Source organism: Saccostrea echinata, unplaced genomic scaffold (assembly GCF_033153115.1).
Source record: "Saccostrea echinata isolate AGI-Se365-2 ecotype Australia unplaced genomic scaffold, CSIRO_AGI_Sech_v1 ptg000029l, whole genome shotgun sequence".
NCBI lineage: Eukaryota > Metazoa > Mollusca > Bivalvia > Ostreida > Ostreidae > Saccostrea > Saccostrea echinata.
In genome coordinates this window covers 29794131-29811206 of record NW_026889778.1, presented here as the reverse complement: position 1 = coordinate 29811206, position 17076 = coordinate 29794131, and the positions used below count along the sequence as shown (strand labels likewise).

General features: G+C 33.8%; 1 protein-coding gene across 1 annotated transcript in view; it reads left to right on the top strand.

Annotated features, from left to right (window-relative positions):
- Positions 1 to 17076, top strand: part of LOC133195202 (uncharacterized) — a 52150-nt gene that overhangs the window by 6276 nt on the left and 28798 nt on the right. The window contains exons 3-8 of the mRNA XM_061331060.1: positions 4 to 81; positions 1933 to 2013; positions 5816 to 5881; positions 6787 to 7479; positions 8877 to 9380; positions 15674 to 16216. Coding sequence (XP_061187044.1) covers positions 4 to 81; positions 1933 to 2013; positions 5816 to 5881; positions 6787 to 7479; positions 8877 to 9380; positions 15674 to 16216 — 1965 coding nt within the window. The remainder of the gene's footprint in view (positions 1 to 3; positions 82 to 1932; positions 2014 to 5815; positions 5882 to 6786; positions 7480 to 8876; positions 9381 to 15673; positions 16217 to 17076) is intronic.

Genomic DNA, 17076 nt, shown 5'->3' with positions numbered 1-17076 from the left:
CAGGTTTGCCTTGAAAAAGGAGACAAAGTGATGTATCCGACAAAGTCAAGAAAGTCAATAAAAACACCAGAAATAGCAAAGGTATGTAGATAGCAAACATGTAACACAATGAAGTTAGAGAAAGCCATTGAGCACCAGAAAAAGCAAAGGTAACTATGTAAATAGAAAACATTCAATAACGGCCATCAGGTAGACTTTGCAATTCTGGATTTCTTTGGCTTACAAATTTTGTTACAAAAAGGACAATGATAGTTCAGTTAGAAGAGGATTACCGTAATTTTTGGAAGAGATATGTAGGTTGATACTTTTTTTCTCAGAACAGTTGGGGTCATCCTATTTAAAGAATCAACCTTTCTAAGGCTCAATTTTAAGTAAAATGACCCAAAATCTGTAAAATTTACATCAATTTTAAAACAAATCTGCACAATTTTGGTAACATTTTGAATTATTTTACCGAGAAAAAATAATACACAATAAAGAATTAAATATGTATTCTATTGATTTCTTGCAAATTAAGTTCCATTCAATATCCATCGATATAACCAAAAAAAAATTTAATAATCTCCTAAATAATGTTTCATCAATGTATATTTTACAACATGCTATCTGTCTCCATCTTGAGAAGTTGGAAGTCGCACTTTTTCACTAAAAATAAAACCGCAACCGTATCAAAATTTAAAATACATAGAAGTTTTTACAATCGCAATTGGAAGAATAATCATCATCTTTTTTTTGATTTTTTAGCCATTTATTTGTAACGATGAATTGAAATAGCTACCTAAATTTTTTTTCATTGTCTTGTGATATTTTTAAAATATAAAATGCGTGAAATAAATTGTTGCCACATGCAGTAATTCCCAAATTTATTTATCAAATACACCGCTAGTCATAAACTTATTTCATATCTAATTAACTAATAAAATGCACTTATCTTCCTTGTACCCAAGAGGGACACTGATTTATTCAAAGATTGGCTTCTGTTTGAATTTTAATTGTCTGATAGTGAAAGGGATATACACTGTGTACAACCACCTGCCGGACATGATTAATAGCATGTGCCATAATAGGGGTATTAGTGCTAAACATCATTGAACATACAAAGCTGTGAAATTCATGATGACTGGTAAATTGTGAATGTACTCTTAATTAAATTTATTTTTACAACAATATCACAGGCCAAATTATAGCATGAAAATACGATTAATTTCAATTGCTCACTATTACATGTAATAGTCATTTGCGTGCTTTAGCAAATCCCTCGATAAGATATATAAAAATGGTGGTCATCTTAGTTAATATTGTAAATAATGCTTAAATAAAATATATTAAGAATTTGTCAGCGAAGTTTAAATATGGAAATAATTATTGTTTGGTCTGGGGTATTTCCCTAATTTATAGCTGTCTTAGACTACTGTATTTATGGATATTGTTTAACGACAGAGTCAAACTAGGACGGCATTGAACAGGCAAGTTGGAGAAAATATGTTGTATAGCAGAATTCAAGGAAGTTTCAACAAAAGAAACGTTTTTTTATATATATAGAACACTATTAAAATACCATTTTATTTTCTCAATACGATAATATCAGGGGGTAAGCCAAGAAGTTCACATGTTCTGATACATGTACATAGTATCCACATGAGATTCTCTAGAAAATCAATAAACAACGCCTCGTCCTATGATCCGAATTTGCCCTATCTATGGATTTTTTAAAAATTAGAGCTAAAAATTAGCCTTTCGACCTATATACCCCATCGACATATACCCCCAAAATTACGGTATATCAAGGTTGTGACATTAATTCTGAATAAGTAACCCCAATGACTAATTTCTGCAGATGGAACCCTGAACCTTAGAGACCAGTAAACTATAGCCTTATTGTTTATAGAGAGTTTACTGATCTTTTATATAATACAATTTGCTTTGTTTCAGAAATCAAGATTAAGTGAGAAAATGACAGCTTCCTGTAAAATGTCCTTAAGATCATCAGGACTGAGGACAAGGTCAAATAAGGTAAGATCTAGGAACAAGTATCTAGAATACAAATTTCTGTATCTGGTCATTGGATGTGTTGATAACTGGGGGGTTAATGGATATCCATCTGTCTTCCCTCTGTTATCTACTATCTGCATGACTCACAAAAAACTCTGAAATGTTAACCAGCAATATCCATTACCCCATTTTCAGTCCTAAGAGGAAATTTGACCTGATATATATGATTTTGTCCATACCAAGGCTATATTTTGCTCTTCCAAGCATCAATGTTTCTCAAATTGTCACTTGTCAGCCACAGATAATGCTAAAAATTCAAAGCAAATCTTATTTGTCACCAGATCAAAATACAATTTAAATAAATGTAGAAAAATGATGTTAAGAATTGCGATTTTTATTACAGGTGAGTACTACTGCTTGGAAGGGGTGGGGGTTGGATCGAGTTACACCCATTTTTTAAGGAATAGTCAATAGCTATATATTTAATTTATATTTAATGTATATATTTTTTTTATTTAACTATGGTTGTCCCTTCCCCCATCTTGTGTTGAAACATAGTGGTTGAATACTTATACGCTATTTCACATTTTTGGCCAAAAGCAAGAGTGAAAATGATCAAATAATCCCCTCAAAATTAAAGAGGTTTAAAGAAGTATATGCAGTTTAGTTTTTTTCAATTTGTTTGTTTCTGTTGTAACAGTTCTTTCTTGTTTTAATTTTTCTTATATTTTTTCAGCAGAGTGCACTCTAGGCAAGCTTCAATTGCAATTTAGATTTTCAAACAATTGTTTTTTTTTTTATTTCATAGCCCCAAAATAACATTATCTCATGCATTAATAGCATTAATTCAAAGGAAAAAAACATTAGCAAAAATTTAAATAATGTGAACTTCCGGTCAAAATTGATAGGGAATATCTAGGATATCCTATGCAAAGGAAAAAAAAAGATCATTTGTATTTAAAAAAAAAAACCTAAAAACAAAACAGTTTTAAGAAACGAACAAATTTCATTCATTGGTCACATTTTCTCCACTGAGATTTTCAATGAAATTACATTGTTATTTTTCACTAAAATTCTGGAAGAAAAATGGTGTATCTTCATGGGGAAAAATCATCTGATCAACCCTTTCACAGTAAAACATTGTGTCCATGCATCTTTTTTTTATTGCTTAAAAAAATCTACATAATATTAATATGGAACACATGAAAATAATTATTAGTTAAGAGATCAGAATTTCAGACGAAAATTGACAAAAACAATCTTTGAAATAATTTACTTTCAATTGATTATCTTCACAATATACTTATTTCTATGCTTTAGTTTGGCAACCGTGTGTGGTATCTGCATATTATAGGACTACATAAAATCTGGAAAAATAGATCAAAAATACAATACAGTCAAAAACAGGAAACAAGACGATACAGGGAACAGCATTTAATTTGTTCTTTAAAAAGTATTGCATACAATTTCTACCTACATAACAAAATAAAATATTTAATGAAAGACAATATTATTCAGTTATGATTTATTATACCCAACTCAGATATTTTATACAAGGGGAAAAATCCTCTTATCACAAAATCCTATTTCATGAGGGGAAGAGGGGGATCCACTTTTATTGATATATTTCACACTTCCGAATGTGATGTGCGTTTCTTTAAGGGTCCAACGTCATTTATCTATATACATTTTTTAATGGGGGGGGGGGGGGGCTGACACCACCAACCCCCATCCCCACCCCTACCACCAATCTATGCGTATTCATAGGTAGTATTTTTGAGGGCCTGAATTACTGGTAAACGATAAAATTGGTCTCAAGGTTTTTACTTGCACATACTTGTTATTATGATGTCATTTACTTAAAAAATGTTGATTCTAACCATTGCTGTAAATAGATAAGTGTAAATCGTTTAAATTGAATGAATTTTTTAGTAGCATGAAGAAATCATGTACAATAAACATTTCATTTAGCATATTCAATAAAAATTATTTGAATAACAATTCATTCATCTGAAAAATTTCATGAAGTCATCAGTGATGTGTATTTTATTTTGTTCAATTTTAATGATATTCTACAAATAAATCATGAAACACTCCAAAGTTATACAATAAAAAGGTCTAAAGTTAAACAATTATTTACATTAAATAAAAGTAAAAGAAATACATGGCCACAATTCAGTTCAATAAAATCGGCTCAAAATACGTTCTATTTCCACTTTGGAAGAGTTATACTTCTTAATGCGCTCTTTTGTGAGAAAGTCGGAAAATGTACAAATCTCGCGGGATTTCTGGGACAAACGTAACATAAACATGTAAACAATTTGTTGAATGTCGATGAACAAATCCTAAGAAAATGCAAATGAAATATTTTACTGTTGTGGACTTTATATCCATCAACAGTAGGAATGACAACGATATCAATTTATATCTATTGTTGATCGTATATGTATCTATTTATCGTATGGTACATCTAAATACAATACACATGCCTCGGAAATGTCGTATTTTTATTAATGGATGATAAATTTAGGGTCCTCGCTCTCTTACATATGTCTTTTATTTCTTCTATTCTTTATTTGGAATGACAAATACATTTAACATTTAAAATTGGATTGAGATTGGCATGTTTTGTATTATCCGCAATGCCATGATGTCCCAGTCAAACGACCAAATGCGCCTCTAATTTTGAGGAGTTCACTAATGGAAATAGAACATATTGGTCCCATGACACTCTATGCAACTGTGTGATCGGCCCAAAATCGGCCCCATGGCACGGAAGTGGTTAATGTGAAGTCTCAACAGCCCTGCTTTTTCAGATAAGGTCATTCCACTTTTTTTCTTTGTTTAGCGTTCAACCTAAATTCAAAAACTATCTTTCTATCCAGAAAAAAAACACACATACCAAAAGGGGAAAAACACAAAATTTTAGGAACAATTCCAGAATTTTTCTTCATCATTTGAGAATACTCCTCACATTGCTATTAAGTCAAACTACTAGTTTATCGAAATAAAAATTTTTTGGTACACCACTTAAAAAAAGGAGAGATGTGGATTCCAAAGAATAAATTGTGTTTCAAAGATTTGTATTTGTTGATTTTAATTTTTATTTGTATTTAATTTCAAAACCTCAAAACCAATCCGTCTGCGGACGCTAAACATAGAAAAATCTTGGAATGACCTATTTCCCTGGAAGCTGTTTCTCTCACTTAGAATTCAATTTTGTTTACATAATGTAGAAGAACAAATTTTCATGGGGATAAAATTTCGTTGATTTGTCATCTATGAATGTTTCGTTGGCATTAAATTTCGTTGTTTTAAAAGTAACACTATTCAATTTATAGTCATATAAAAATTTCATTTGGGATTTAATTTCATTGCGAATTGTTAACAACGAAATAAACAAAATTAAATCCCCAACGAATATTTCTGCTTTTACAGTAGTCCTATATTAGTGTAGACCACAGGAAAAGGCATTCAGTCAAAGAAATTTTATATTCAAAGCTAACAAATTTAGATTAGCTTTGTAATCCTAAGAAATACATGTATTCAAACCAAACCAATTGTTAACATTATAATCTTAATATTAAATATTCAAACCAAACCTGGCTTGAGGGCCATAAAATCTAGACGAGTTATCTCAGTCTCACTTTTACCAAAAGAATTAATAGTGGAAAAGTGAGACCGAGATCAAAAGTGAGCTTGTCTAAGTTTTATGGCCTGGGGCTAGTTCCCCATTATCATTGTAATCCTATGAAAGTAAACCAACTTTAATAATCATCCTAAGAAATTTTGTTATTGGAGTTATTTTTTTTCTCTTTTCAAGGTGTATGCTTCAGAACTGACTCGATGTAAAAAACTGATGAAGAAAAAGAAAACAAGATTGCATGAGGTAAATATAAAATGAACAAGGGCCCAACAAAGAGCACATCTATAAATGAAGGCAGCATTCAACATTGATCCCAATGCAAATTACATCACTTCTGTTTCGCACAAAGGACAAACTAAATCACACACACACACAAGCGTGTTACTATATCCCCTCCAACTCCATTGCAAGGGGATAACAGTTAAATATATAGTAGATTTTAAATCTCCAAAACCAAAGAGTAAAATTAACTTATCAAACCTTATATGCTGATACATATTAATGAGGTCTATCCAACTGCATCAGCATTTTTTTACCTTGACAATTTCATCTTCTCCAGCACCACTAGGCCAATTGCAACCAAAGTTGGCACAGAATATTTTTAGGTAAAGGAAATTAAAATTTGTTTAAATGAAGGACCACACCCTTTTCCAAGGGGAGATAATTGGAAAAAAGTAAACATTTTAAAATAAACTTCTTAAAAACCACTGGGCCAGAAAAGATAAAACTTATGAAAGTGTCCTAACATAGTGTAGATAAATGTTTGTTCAAATCATGACATCCAGGGGAAGGATGGGGTCACCATGGATTTTCAGTTTTACATGGGTATTTAGGAAAAATCTAAACATTTTCTTTTTTAGAACAAGCCATGATCAGTCATATTTATATGGAAGCATTCTTAAGTAGTGTAGATTCAATTTTATTCAAATCATGACCCCAGGAGATAGGGTGGGGCTTCAATGGGCAATCTAATTTTTGGATTAGAAAAATCTACTTCTCAAGAACAGGAAAACCATGTTCCTGCAGTGCATTTTATTTTGTCAGGTAAAATGATATGTGATAAATTACTTTTACTCAATAATATAATACTGATATACCCTGAGTTATATGATTTAAGTTAATAAGCCATGGTTCTTCTCTTTTTATAGAGCCTTCAACAGAATGAGAGTGATGAACACAGTACAAATGTTAGCCCAGTAGAGATTGATGTCAGTCAAAGTATGGAACAGGATTGTAGAAATAAATCACCAGTAAATGTGCAAATTAGTGAAAATTTTGTACCAAAGGAGAAAGTGGCTGATGCAAGTATCGTGTATAATTTAAGAAAGAAATCAGTAAATGTACAAAACAGTATCAGTTCTGTCCAGAGAAATAACATGTTTGATGAAAGTGTGAAAATTGCAGTAAGAACTTCTCCATGTATCAAATCATTGCAATATAATGAAAACATAACTATTATTTTACAAAGACCTGGAATTAAAAGTGAAACAAAAACCAGGTGTATGTATTGTGGTAGAAATGTATGGAAGCTGGCTGAGCATCTTCAGTGTAGACACTTCAGAGAAATGGGAGTGGTAGAAATGAACAAGTATGGAAAGAACACATTGAAACGGAGACAAAAGCTACAGCAAATGATTGATGAGGGATTGCGTCGCCACAACGACGAAGTGCTACAGACAGGAGAGGGAACAATAATTCCAGTACAAACACCTGTAAACATTGAAGGACTTACATCAGAACAGTTCTGTACAACATGCTATACATTTACAGATAAGAACTTCTTGGACATCCACAGACTCCACTGTAGCAGACAGACACCTGAGGAAATTAATTTTAAATTGGTAGGCTTGAGGGTATTTTAAGATGTTCTGTCTTGGCAAAGACCTGCCAGTAGGCCACAGTTAGCAATGAATTCAGAACCTCTGTCCATTTTGCTGTTTTTTGATCAAAGAATTTATCTGTCATGGGTAATTGATAAACTTTTCAAATTTAGACTTCTAACCCACTTTCCAGATTCTAACCAAACTTGCCACAAGGTGTCTTCATGTGCAGAAGAATTAGAAAAGAAGGGCTACACTAACCATTTTATTATAAAAGAAGTATATACATGAAGTATACATTCATTATGGTTCAAATGATGGCCTCTGGGGCTCTTTTATTCAAGAATAGTTGGGACACAGTCACCTTAATATGCAAGCAGCCTCATGTAAATAGATTTAAACTTGTTTAAAAATGACCCATATGGCCAAGGGGCTAAGGTGGGGACACTATATAGAGTCAAAAGGTTTTTTAACATTGGGGAATATCTCAAAAACAAAAGGTCCACATATAGGGTTAGGACTGTTTTTAAATTCTTGAGCCTTGTTGCTAGGCAGGGACAAACTTTTATTGTAGAAAAGGTTCACCATTGATCACATTGATATCATTGTCATCTTAAATCATGATTCCCTCCTCCTCCTCTGGGGAGCTAAGCTTTATGCAGAACAATATTTGAATTACCTAGAAAGTCCCAATTTATGAACTCCATAATATACTGTGAATTAAAATATTTAATTCATTTTCTTAAATTGATGATCACAATTAGAAATTTTATTTTAAAATTTTGTGAGATGAGTGTTGTTGTCTATCTTTTCTCCCGATTTAGACCCAAGTTCATTTTTGCAAGGTCAAAGAATTTTTCTTGTGATTTCTTTCCTTAACATATATCTTTATAATGATAAGACTTTGGAAGCTTATAGTAATTGAAAATATCATCTGAGGATATTCAGTGACCCTCACCTGTTCACACATGCAAAAATCAGAAGTAAAAAAAAATTGTGTTCAGCTCTAACTTTGTAACGGAAAAATATTGGAAGTTCAGACTTGACAGAGAAGGCTCAGCTACTTGATCTTTGTGGTTATGTTGACCCAAGGACAGTAGATTAAGTCCAAGGTCATGAACAGAGCAAGTATAGAATTCATATCTGTTCCTTAAATTTGTAACTGAAAAAACATTTGAAGCTTCTGCCTAACAGTTTGTTTATTCTTGTGTAATTATTGAGGTACATCTTAACAGAAGTATATTATTTTAAAAATGAAATTGAAAATGAATGAAAACTGTATTTCAAAAGGAAAGTCAAAATATTTTATTATGAAGTTGTGAATTTATAACAGTGATTGATATCAAAGCTTCATGCAGAACCTGCTTAATTTCTGTACATGTGATGTTGAACACTGATTGACATGTGGATGATTTCAGGTGAATGATGTCTCTGATGATGAAATGACAGAGGAGGAAGAAGAAGACTCAAGATGTGGTTCATTAGAGATCTCAGAGGCAATGATAAAAACAGTAAATGAGAAACTCAAACAGGTCCCAAGGAATGGACAGATCACTGTTGTTGATGAAAAGCAACATAATGGTGGATTGATGTGTGCATTCTGTCTCATTGTTCCCTGTCATTTCTCACGTCATCTCCAGAAGAAACATTCAAATGAACCTATTGTAAGAGACACGCTTAAACACCCAAAAGGTTCAGCTGAGAGAAAACAAGGTTGGACAGATATAAGGAACAGCTTCTGTTTCCTGCACAATAAGGCAGTCCTAGAGAGAGGGAGGGGGGAATTGTTGGTTCAGAACACACGTGGATATAGGGATGCTAGTCAGATGGAGGTGTGCCAGTTTTGTTACGGTCTCTACCGGGTACTCCAGTCTCACCTCAAAAGATGTCAGAAAAAACTTCTACTGTCTCCTTCCCCAAAAGTAAGCTGTCCATTAGTTAGATACATGTATAATCTGAGCTGAGAGATTACAGAAGCTCCTTTGATGTTTTGTTATAGCTCGTCCCTCCAATGTGACCAATTTTTCATATCACTGACTTATCCAGAACCATTTTGCCCTTGTTAACTAAACAAAGTGCAAAATATTCCTTGATAGAGGGCATTCAAATGAAATAAAATTTAGGTCTGTACATTTTTCAAAGGAGTAATTTAAAAAAAAAACTTTTCATAGCATGTTTTCATTTTTAAATTGTTCTTTTTTTAGAAGCAGAAAGTCTTTAACATTAACAAACCAGGTACTACAGTAAAACTCGTTTAGTACGAACATGGATATACCGATTGTATGGATATAACCAAGTTTTTTGATATCCCTGGCAAAATTCTTAACAATTCTTTGTAAAAATTTACGGATATAATGAACTCAGATACAGCGAATTTACAGATATAACGAACTTATTGTGTATCCCCTACAGGTTAAAATTAATAAAATTTACATCTTTTATAACAAATTCCCAAAGATATCAACTTTGAAATATTGATCTGGTATTTTTTGTGTTTTTGTATTTGAATTTAAATCATCTGAAAGCTTTTGAACTCCAAACTCTAGTATTTTAAAATAGTTCCAAAAATACATTTCATAGTCTTACTTGAAGGGAAAAAGTCTATATTGCAATTGGAAATTCCTATATATACTTTAACAAAATTGTTATACGGATATAACGAATTACAGATATAGCGAAGTAAATTTGCAGGTCCCCAGGACTTCACTATAGCTGAGTTTTACTGTATGTATCTTAAAATAAAAGGAACTTATTTATGAAGTTGTAAAGCTTACTCCTTTACAAAGCTAAAAAATAACTAAAATAGTATAGGTTTTTTTTGGCGATCTTTTTCTATAAAATCCCCAAGGAGAAGTTCCTAGGAGAGAGTGCACTTACATGAAAGGAATAATTTTTTTTTTTTGTTTTCAGCTCATCTGAGCCAAAGGCTCAAGTGAGCTTTTCTGATCAGAGAGTGTGTACCATCTGTAAACTTTTCACATTTTCAACTTCTTTTCTAGAACCACTGGGCCAATTTGAACCAAACTTGCCACAAAGCATCCTTGGGTGAAGGGGATTTAAGTTTGTTCACAAGAAGTGCCACGTCCTCTTTCATGGGGAGATAATTAAGAATGTGGGGAACTTTGGTGGCACCTTTTAAAAATCTTCTTCTCAAGAACCACTGGGCAAGAAAATATGAAACTTAAGAGAAAGCTTCATTGCATGCTATAGATTCAGCTTTGTTCATATGATAACCCCTGGAGGTAGAGCTGGGCCAAAATATTGGGTCAAAGTTTTACATAGGAATATATAAAAAAAAAATATCTGTAAAAACTTCCTCTCCAGAACAGCAAAACATTGAATAGAAATATCATCAGGTAGTGAAGATTCAAATTTGTTCCAATTATGACCCCTGGGGGTAGGGCAGGGCCACAACAGGGGGTCACAGTTTACTGTAGGAATATATAGGAAATCACTTTAAAAAAACTTCTTCTCAAGAACAGCTAAGCCATTATTAGTCATATAAATACAATGTGTAGAAGTATCCTCAGGTAGTGTAGAATTGTGGAATGACCTGACAACCCTTGAAATGGACTAGCCAAAGGGTATATAAGGCAAAGCTTTGGGAATGTCAGGCATTCAGAAGCTAGCTGAAGAAGTCGGACGTTGAATCAGCAATAAAAAAACACCAATGGCAAGTATCCTAGGGAATTGATGTTAAGTTTGGGTGTAATAAATCTGAAGAAGGTTGAGACACCCCATTCTTATCTATCAATGGGAACCTAGGGATGAAAAACGGTGCAAGTTGCACCTTACCCAGTCCCCGTCTCTAGATTAAAAAAAATTTAAGTACTGTGTGATATACCCTCAGACAGAGTTGTCTACATAATCATTCTAATCATTAACTCAGACAAAGTAAAAGGTAAACTGATATATCCCTTGTAGGAACCTGTTAATACACATTACATAGGAAATATCTTTAAAATCTTCTTCTCAAGAACAACTATGGCATTATTAGTCATATTTATACAGAAGCAACCTTACGTATGTAGAATCAAGTTTGTTCAAATTATGACCCCCAGGAGTTGGGGGGCACTACAGAGGGTCAAAGTTTTGCATAAGAATATGTGTATGTAGGAATTATCTTGAAAAAATCTGCTGCTCAGAACAGCAAAGCAATGATTAGTCATATTACCATTTAAGTGGAATTTTTAGTGAGTTGCAAATTTAGCTGTTTATTAAAAAAATGGTATATAATTTATTAGGGAGAGGTAAGTTTAATTGTTAGCGATATTCAATTTTAGTGATCTCAAAACCCTAGCTAATAATGCCAAAATTGAATCCTCGCTAAAAAATTCTGCTTATATGGTATAATTATAGAAGCATCCTCAGGTATTAATATAGATTCAAATTTGTTCAAATTTAGGGTGCGTAGGGTGGAGCAATCAGAGTTTTACATAGGAATACATAGGGAAAATTTTTTCAAAATTCTTCTGTCAAAGTACAGCAAAGTGATGATTAGTACTATTGATATAGAAGCATCCTGAGGTAGTGTAAATTTAAGTCCTCCCCTCCCTACCCCCACCACCCCTTTGAACTTGTTTCTACTTCTTCCTAGCCAATGTGCTCAGTTGAGCGATGTGGCCCATGGGTCTCTTGTTAGCTCACCTGAGCTGAAAGCTCAAGTGAGCTTTTCTGATCACCTGTTGTCCATCCATCTGTCTAGCTGTCTGTCCTTCCATCTGTAAACTTTTCGCATTTTCAACTTCTTCTCAAGAACCACTGGGCCAATTTTAACCAAAGTTGGTACAAAGCACCCTTGGGAGAAGGGAAATTTAAATTGTCAAAATGAGGGGCCAAGCCCCCTTACAAGGGAAGATAATCAAGATATGACAAAGATAGGTTGGGGTCATTAAAAAATCTTCTTCTCAAGAACCACTGGGCCAGAAAAACTGAAACTTATATGGAAGCATCCTGGGTTAGTGTAGATTCTACATTCTTCAAATCATGATCCCTAGGGGTAGGATGGGGCCACAATGGGGAATCAAAGTTTTACATTGAAATATATAGGAAAAATCTTTAAAAATCTTCTCAAGAACCACTGGGCCAGAAAAGCTGAAAATTATATGGATTGAGGCATCTTGGGGTGGTGTAGATTCTAAATTGTTCAAATCATGACCCCCGGGGATAGGGTGGGGCCACAATACATATTCCATAGGGGAAAACCAGGTGAAGAACAGTAGGGCCAAAGTTACCTAGGTGAGCATTGTGGCCCATGGGCCTCTTGTTGAAATTAAGATTCTAGGGTAATAGTAATACTTTTTTCCAAGGGGATGTAATTAAAAGCATGCAGACTGCATTTTCAATATGTCATATGATAAAATGGATGATAGATATGGATATTTTTAAGGTAAAATCAGGTTATATCTTTGCAGCTACTAACTTAATGATAATGAGAGTTGTCCATGAAATCGTGGGCAAGTTGTCTGAAATGAAGAATAATCAGCATTGCATTATAAAATTTTCACCTTTTTTGGACATTTTACATCAACAAGATTTCAAAAAAAAATAAAAATATATATATATATATATATATATATATATATATATATAGATATAGATATAGATATATATATATAGATAGATATAGATATATGCTCAAAAAAGCAAAGATGGGATTTTCTGTTTTGTTTGGTACTTGTATCACCTTATGGTGCATGGATGGTAATTCATGAATTTCACTGTTCCCCTTTATTCCTCCATAAACAGGAGAGGGAACATTCTAACACTCGCACAAGATCTTCTGAAATTTTATATCAGTTTTGGACAGTGCTTATGAATTCATAAGTAAGCTGGCAAAGGTCAAGCTTAGGGTTCAAGAAAGGATATTTTAAATTTGTTTTAAAAAGGCTTTTTAGCTCACCTGAGCCGAAGGCTCAAGTGAGCTTTTCTGATCACATTTTGTCTGTAGTCCGTCTGTCCGTCCGTCTGTAAACTTTTCACATTTTTGACTTCTTCTCAAGAACCACTGGGCCAATTTCAACCAAACTTGCCACAAAGTATCCTTGGGTAAAGGGGATTCAAGTTTGTTCAAATGAAGGGCCACGCCCTCTTCCAAGGGGAGATAATTAAGAATTTGTGAAAAATTAATGGCATCATTAAAAAATCTTCTTCTCAAGAACCACTGTGCTTGAAAACATGAAACTTATGTGGAAGCATCCTCAGGTAGTGTAGATTCAAGTTTGTTCAAATCATGACTCCCGGGGGTAGGGTGGGGCCACAATGGGTGATCAAAGTTTTACATAGGAAATATACAGGAAAAATCTTTAAAAATCTTCTTCTCAAGAACAGCAAAGCCATACTTGGTCATATTTATATGGTAGCATCCTCAGATAGTGTACATTCTAGTTTGTTCAAATCATGACCCCCGGGGGTCGGGTGGGGCCACAATGGGCGATCAAAGTTTTACATAGGAATATATAGGAAAAATCTTCAAAAATCTTCTTCTCAAGAACAGCAAAGCCATGATTGGTCATATTTACTTGGAAGCATCCTCAGGTAGTGTAGATTCAAGTTTGTTCAAATCATGACCCCCGGTGGTAGGGTGGGGCCACAATGGGCGATCAAAGTTTTACATAGGAATATATAGGAAAAATCTTTAAAAATCTTCTTCTCAAGAACAGCAAAGCCATAATTGGTCATATTTACATGGAAGCATCCTCAGGTAGTGTAGATTCAAATTTGTTCAAATCATGACCCCCGGGGGTCGGGTGGAGCCACAATGGGCGATCAAAGTTTTACATAGGAATATATAGGAAAAATCTTTAAAAATCTTCTTCTCAAGAACAACAAAGCCATCATTGGTCATATTTATATGGTAGCATCCTCAGGTAGTGTAGATTCAAATTTGTTCAACTCATGACCCCCGGGGGTCGGGTGGGACCACAATGGGCGATCAAAGTTTTACATAGGAATATATTGGAAAAATCTTTAAAAATCTTCTTCTCAAGAACAGCAAAGCCATGATTGCTCATATTTACATGGAAGCATCCTCAGGTAGTGTACATTCAAATTTATTCAACTCATGACCCCCGGGGGTCGGTAGGGGCCACAATGGGCGATCAAAGTTTTACATAGGAACACATAGTAAAAATCTTCTTCTCAAGAACAGCAAAGCCATGATTGGTCATATTTATATGGTAGCATCCTCAGATAGTGTACATTCAAATTTGTTCAACTCATGACCCCCGGGGGTCGGGTGGGGCCACAATGGGCGATCAAAGTTTTACATAGGAACACATAGTAAAAATTCTAAAAAAAAAAAAACAATTTGTTAAGAATAGCAAAGCCATGATTGGTCATATTTATATGGTAGCATCCTCAGATAGTGTACATACAAATGTGTTCGAATCATGAACCCCGGGGGTCGGGTGGGGCCACAATGGGCCATCAAAGTTTTACATTGGAACACATAGTAAAAACCTTTAAAAAAAACTATTTGTTAAGAATAGCAAAGCCATGATTGGTCATATTTATATGGAAGCATTCTTAGATAGTGTACATTCAAGTTTGTTCAAACATGACCCCTGTGGGTCGGGTGGGGCCACAATGGGTGATCAAAGTTTTACATAGGAATACATAGGTTAAATCTTTAAAAATCTTCTACTCAAGAACAGCAAAGCCATGATTGGTCATATTTAAATGGAAGCATCCTCAGATAATGTAGATTCAAATTTGTTCAATTCCTGACACCCCCCCCCCCCAACCACTTTTATATTTAAACTTTTCAACCTTTCAAGATTGAAGTGATTTCTGCTTTTTCCTAGCCATAGTGCTCAGGTGAGCGATGTGGCCCCTGGGCCTCTTGTTTAACATGCAATAACGTTGAAAGCCAAAAGAGTTATGAAAAGAGCTAAATTTCTCATATTTTGAATATTCTTGACTTTTTCAGGGTTAAAGATTCAAGACTACAATTAACCTTTTTTTTAAAAAAAAGATTATTTTAATGTAAAGATTGAAAACTTTCAGGGACAATAACTACTTAAAAGGGGTCTGTGAATCCTTTTGCACTAAATAGACAAAATAGTGTACAAAATTAGAGGAAGACATTGACGATACAATGTTATTTTTTTTATTTAGTTTGCACATTATTTCTTTTAATGCTGAAGAAAAAAAAATGAAGTTGCAGAGATTTGGTAGAAAAGATTGATGTGAGTCCTAATTTCTTTTTTGGCAGAAGGAAACTCTTTGTGAGTGTATGTCAATGTCCGACAAGACCAAGTCTGGAAGGGGAGGCTCTCGACAAAATGGATCAGCCAACAACCAAACAAATGACGAAATGACTATACAAGAATCCACAGAGCCATCTAACAATGCAGGGGATTCAGGAAATAAAATCAAGTGGCAAACAAGGTGGAACGGAAAGAAGAAACTTCTTAAACAAAATTGTTGTTTTTATTGCAAGCAGTTAAAAATCAAAATGTATAGGCACTTTGAGGAAAAACACAGCACCGAGTCAGAAGTGCAAAGAGCCCTGAAGTATTCTAAGCAATCAAAAGAAAAGAGAGAAGTATTTTCCAACTTGATTTTTAAAGGAAACAATGAACACAATAAACGAATATTTCAGCTAGGAAGAGGAACATTAATACCTCCCAGAAAATTACAGGGAATGACTGATGGTCCGTTTTCACACTGCCCAGTTTGTTTTTCTCGTGTACGACGGGATAATATGTGGATGCACAAGAAGCGACGTTGTCAGCAGAAGTTATCTTCATCACAGGTATATATAAATTCAACAAAGCCTAAAGATACTTTCAAGTTGAGAAACTAATACTAAAGATTAGAGAAAAAAATGTGTATTTCAAAAGAACCTACAGCTGGCATTTTAGCATGTCTGGGTTAATGCCCTTACTCACCTTCACAAAGTCTAGATGAGCTAATGCTATACTCCAGGACTGGTGCTGGCATTACCATCTCAGTTAAAGTTTGAGAAGCAATTTCATTTCAAAATAACTATCAGCCCTATCTGAAAATAAAACTTGCAGGGATGGTGTATCTAGAAATGTGCACTACCAGACTTGCTTCAGATCCTGGATCTGACCTACATTATTTCAAATGAGTGAATATTAGCTCTACCTGAATGAAACTAGCATGGATGATGCATTTATGTCCTACTGAAACCAAACTTGCATGGATTTTGATCTTGGGATGCAAACTAACTAGGGAAAAAAATGATGTAAAATATTTGCCTTACTTACAGATAACATTCTTGGAGGTGAGCTTCTTAATCTTTGATTATCTATTTTTTGAAATTATTTATTTGAAATCAGAGGCCCAAAATTTACATTATCCATGTGTACAGGAAAAAATCTGCAAAACAACAGGGCCGTGTTGATTATATTGATATTAAAGCATTCCAATGTTATGTGGATTCAACTTCAATGAAATCATAGATCTCTGTAAGTTTGATTTTGGATATTACCAATGGAAACAATTTTTTTTATGATTAAAGAGGAAAATCAGCATTATGGTTCATTGGCCGCTTGTTATTATATTGCTATAACTACTTAAAATTAAAAAAAAAAATTTCAAATTCATTCAAATGTTGGAGCTCCTGTAGTTTTATTTTCTTGATGGGAA